The 1,778-nt window shown below is 34.7% G+C and overlaps 1 protein-coding gene across 1 annotated transcript; it reads left to right on the top strand.

The window, feature by feature from the left end:
- The first annotated feature begins 237 nt into the window (after positions 1-237).
- On the top strand, positions 238-696 carry LOC112010455 (putative invertase inhibitor). The gene has a single exon (XM_024042793.2). The coding sequence runs from the start codon at positions 238-240 to the stop codon at positions 694-696; it is 459 nt and encodes a 152-aa protein (XP_023898561.1).
- The last annotated feature ends 1,082 nt before the right edge of the window (positions 697-1,778 follow it).

The following is a 1,778-nucleotide window of genomic DNA, read 5'->3' as shown; positions in this document are numbered from 1 at the left end:
ACATAAATTATAATGAAGTTGAAAACCAATCAAGGTGACAAGTTTTAAGAAACATCCAAACAGCCATTTCTCTTTAACAACTTTCAAAAAAAAATTGTACTATATATACACTTACAAGCCTTGACATTTCAAGTTCACATGCAATAGAGAGACTAAACGAAGAGAGCCTGAAAAATCAGTAATTATTTATAAATTAATTAGAGCCAAAAGAAAAAAACACAAAAACAAAACAAGCCCATGACTTCTTCTTTCACAGTACTGGTCTTTCTGGCAACGGCAACTCTCCTCCTTGCCGGCCAGGCTGGCGGCGTAAACCTGTGCAGCAAAGCTGACTTCCCGGCCGTCTGCCATGTCGCCGTGATGAATTTGAAGGACCCTCATTTGGCCACAAGATCAGCCATTAACCTACTGATTGTCAAGACCACAAAGGCCAAAGTGTTGGCTCGCAAGTTCCGCAGTAGTGACTGCAATGAGATCTATGACGACGCCGTTAACAACCTCTTGACGTGTTTGGAAAACCTCAAGGGGCATGACAAGGCCAGCCTGAACATCAACCTCTCTGCGGCACTGTCGGATTACGAGCAATGCGATGACACGTTCGCGGATTTCGGCAGACACTCACCGCTGGTCAGAACCAACAAGTTGTTGAAACGAATGGCTAGCAATGGTTTGTATTTGGCAAGTCTAACTCGCTAAAGAAGAGGCCTTGTAGTATTGAGGTGCATGAAAATTTTTTTAGTACACGTATAGGGGTTTGTCATTTGTTCGTATACTTTGTAATAGGCAGGGAAAATGCTCCTTGTGCCATGCATGAAAGAAGTTTTTGTTCCAACATTGTCTATGATTCTTTATCGTGCTTATTTTATTCATTTAAAGCATAATTGATAATTGAGTGTGAAAATATTTTTAATTGAACAATCATTTTGAGGAATTTTATTTGTGGAATATTGATGACATGCATGACATACCTTTTATTATAAAACAAATGCCGAAGTCTAACAAAATTTTATTTGAGAGAATTTCCTAAATTTCTAAAGAATCTTGATGTTGACGCTTGACATCCCTAACTCTATGGAGATCACATTTCTCTCTATGGAGGGGGCACAAGAGATCTATGCTTTCTCATCTTCAACCTTCCCTTTATTTTCAATTGCAATGATCGACTTGTATTGAGAAATCTGGAGAAAAATATTGAAGCAAAAAAGAAGAAGAAGAAAAGATCTTGATTTTGTTTATTGATCAATATTGAATCAAAATTTGAGAATAACTTCAACTGCATTTCTACCAACTCTCCCTTTTCCTCTGTTTCCCAAAGTCCATAGGAAAATCAAATTGGGTGTCTCAAAATATATAAATTTGTATCAAATTAGCACTAGTAACTAATCCCAAAATTGAAGTATGAAAAAACTCATATAAGTAAAAAATCTTAAATATCCTAAAGTTATTATTAATATTCCAAGACCATACATATTGATAGATAAAATTGTTATTTATTTATTATGGTTCAATCTTCAGGCCACTTAAGGCCCTTAAATAGAAGGTCCTATATCAATCAATGGAATATATTATTTGTCTTAAGTGTAACAAAATAAATAAATAAATGAGGTCCAAAAACAAAAACATTTTAAGGCCCCCTTTATCGACTAATACAATGCATTGTTTATCTATCGCATAATGTAAAAATCTTAATCAATAAAATCATTTTAAAAAAATTAACCTGTATTCAAATGTTATGCACTATGTTAGTACATTTTAGTCTATTTGAAGCAATTTAAGAG

This window comes from Quercus suber, unplaced genomic scaffold (assembly GCF_002906115.3).
Source record: "Quercus suber isolate HL8 unplaced genomic scaffold, Cork oak 2.0 scaffold_1223, whole genome shotgun sequence".
NCBI lineage: Eukaryota > Viridiplantae > Streptophyta > Magnoliopsida > Fagales > Fagaceae > Quercus > Quercus suber.
The sequence above is the reverse complement of the archived record's forward strand: the minus strand, read 5'-3'. Positions and strand labels throughout refer to the sequence as shown.

What these genes read in the sequence shown, in the direction of transcription:
- LOC112010455 (XM_024042793.2), top strand. Translation starts at nt 238, where the DNA reads ATGACTTCTTCTTTCACAGTACTGGTCTTTCTGGCAACGGCAACTCTC.